The following is a 1,138-nucleotide window of genomic DNA, read 5'->3' on the forward strand; positions in this document are numbered from 1 at the left end:
AGAAAAGGGTTAATGCCCACCAAACACACAGCCACTCTCTGACCCCGTGCCAGCCTTTCAAAGCCCTACTGACACCCCACAAGAGATTAAGCCAAACGAACAGCATGCCCCGGCATTTCTTAAAATCAACCCCAAAATAACCCAACGTTAATCTGCTGTGCACCTCCTGACGTTAACAGTAAGACAGACAAACAGCTGACCCCAAGGAAGGCACCCAAGAGAAAAAGAAACACACACGTGCAGAAAGGGGATGAGCATACAAAAGCGATCTCATTACCTTGAGTTTTCTTTCCCGGCTTCTGACGCAAGGGAACCTGCTGAAAATGCAGGAAGGGAAGAAAAGAGGAAATTTCAGATTGTGTTGTAACATTTGTAAAGAGAGAAGGAGGGAGGAGGTGGCAGTGTTTGTGAGCAGGATGAAGCTAAAAAAAACCTCTCCAAGCAGAGCTGAGGGGAGCTATAGCTGAGGCACAAAATGTGCTAATTAGAATCAATAGACATTAAGCTGAACCTGAAAAAAAAAACACGTAACACAACGTTTATCACTAATGTTTCCTGTTTCCACCCACAGGCAGCCTTCTCACTACCACTTTAGTTATGACAGGACACTGCTCACTGAAGTTCTTAAAAATATGTCTATATTTCCCTTTTAGTTTTTTGTGAGAGGAAAAAACACTGTATGTATCTATCCTGCTTCTTTCCTTGCAATTTCTAAATAACCATTATTTAAATAAACTTGGAAGGTAATCATTGCAGTCTCACAATACTCCCATTTTGCATCGGACCAAAAAATTCAAGGTCCAGCTACCACGTAGGGTTACAGCTAAACCACAGGAATTAAATATCCCAGAAAAAGGAATGCCAGTCTCTTAGGTGAGATCTAAGTAGCCATCAAGCCTCCTTATCAGGAAAGTTTTATCTACAGGCAAATTTAAATTGCTTATTTGTCTTAAGTCCCCATGAGTAATTCTCACATTCTAAAAAATCAATATTGACTCCTACTTTATAATAGCTCTGCAAATACTCAAATCAGGCATAAGACACAAATCTGAAATACATATTTTTCATTATACATTTTAAACCATTCGTGTAAAATCAGACTATCAGCAAAACTAGATAACAACAACAACAAAAGGCT

General features: G+C 39.6%; 1 protein-coding gene across 1 annotated transcript in view; it reads right to left on the reverse strand.

Moving 5' to 3' along the window:
* IPCEF1 (interaction protein for cytohesin exchange factors 1) overlaps positions 1-1,138 on the reverse strand; it is a 128,022-nt gene that overhangs the window by 58,895 nt on the left and 67,989 nt on the right. The window contains exon 4 of the mRNA XM_015560017.1: positions 278-317. Within this exon, the coding sequence (XP_015415503.1) occupies positions 278-317 (40 nt within the window). The remainder of the gene's footprint in view (positions 1-277; positions 318-1,138) is intronic.

The sequence above is a fragment of the Myotis davidii genome, unplaced genomic scaffold (genome assembly GCF_000327345.1).
Source record: "Myotis davidii unplaced genomic scaffold, ASM32734v1 scaffold1494, whole genome shotgun sequence".
NCBI lineage: Eukaryota > Metazoa > Chordata > Mammalia > Chiroptera > Vespertilionidae > Myotis > Myotis davidii.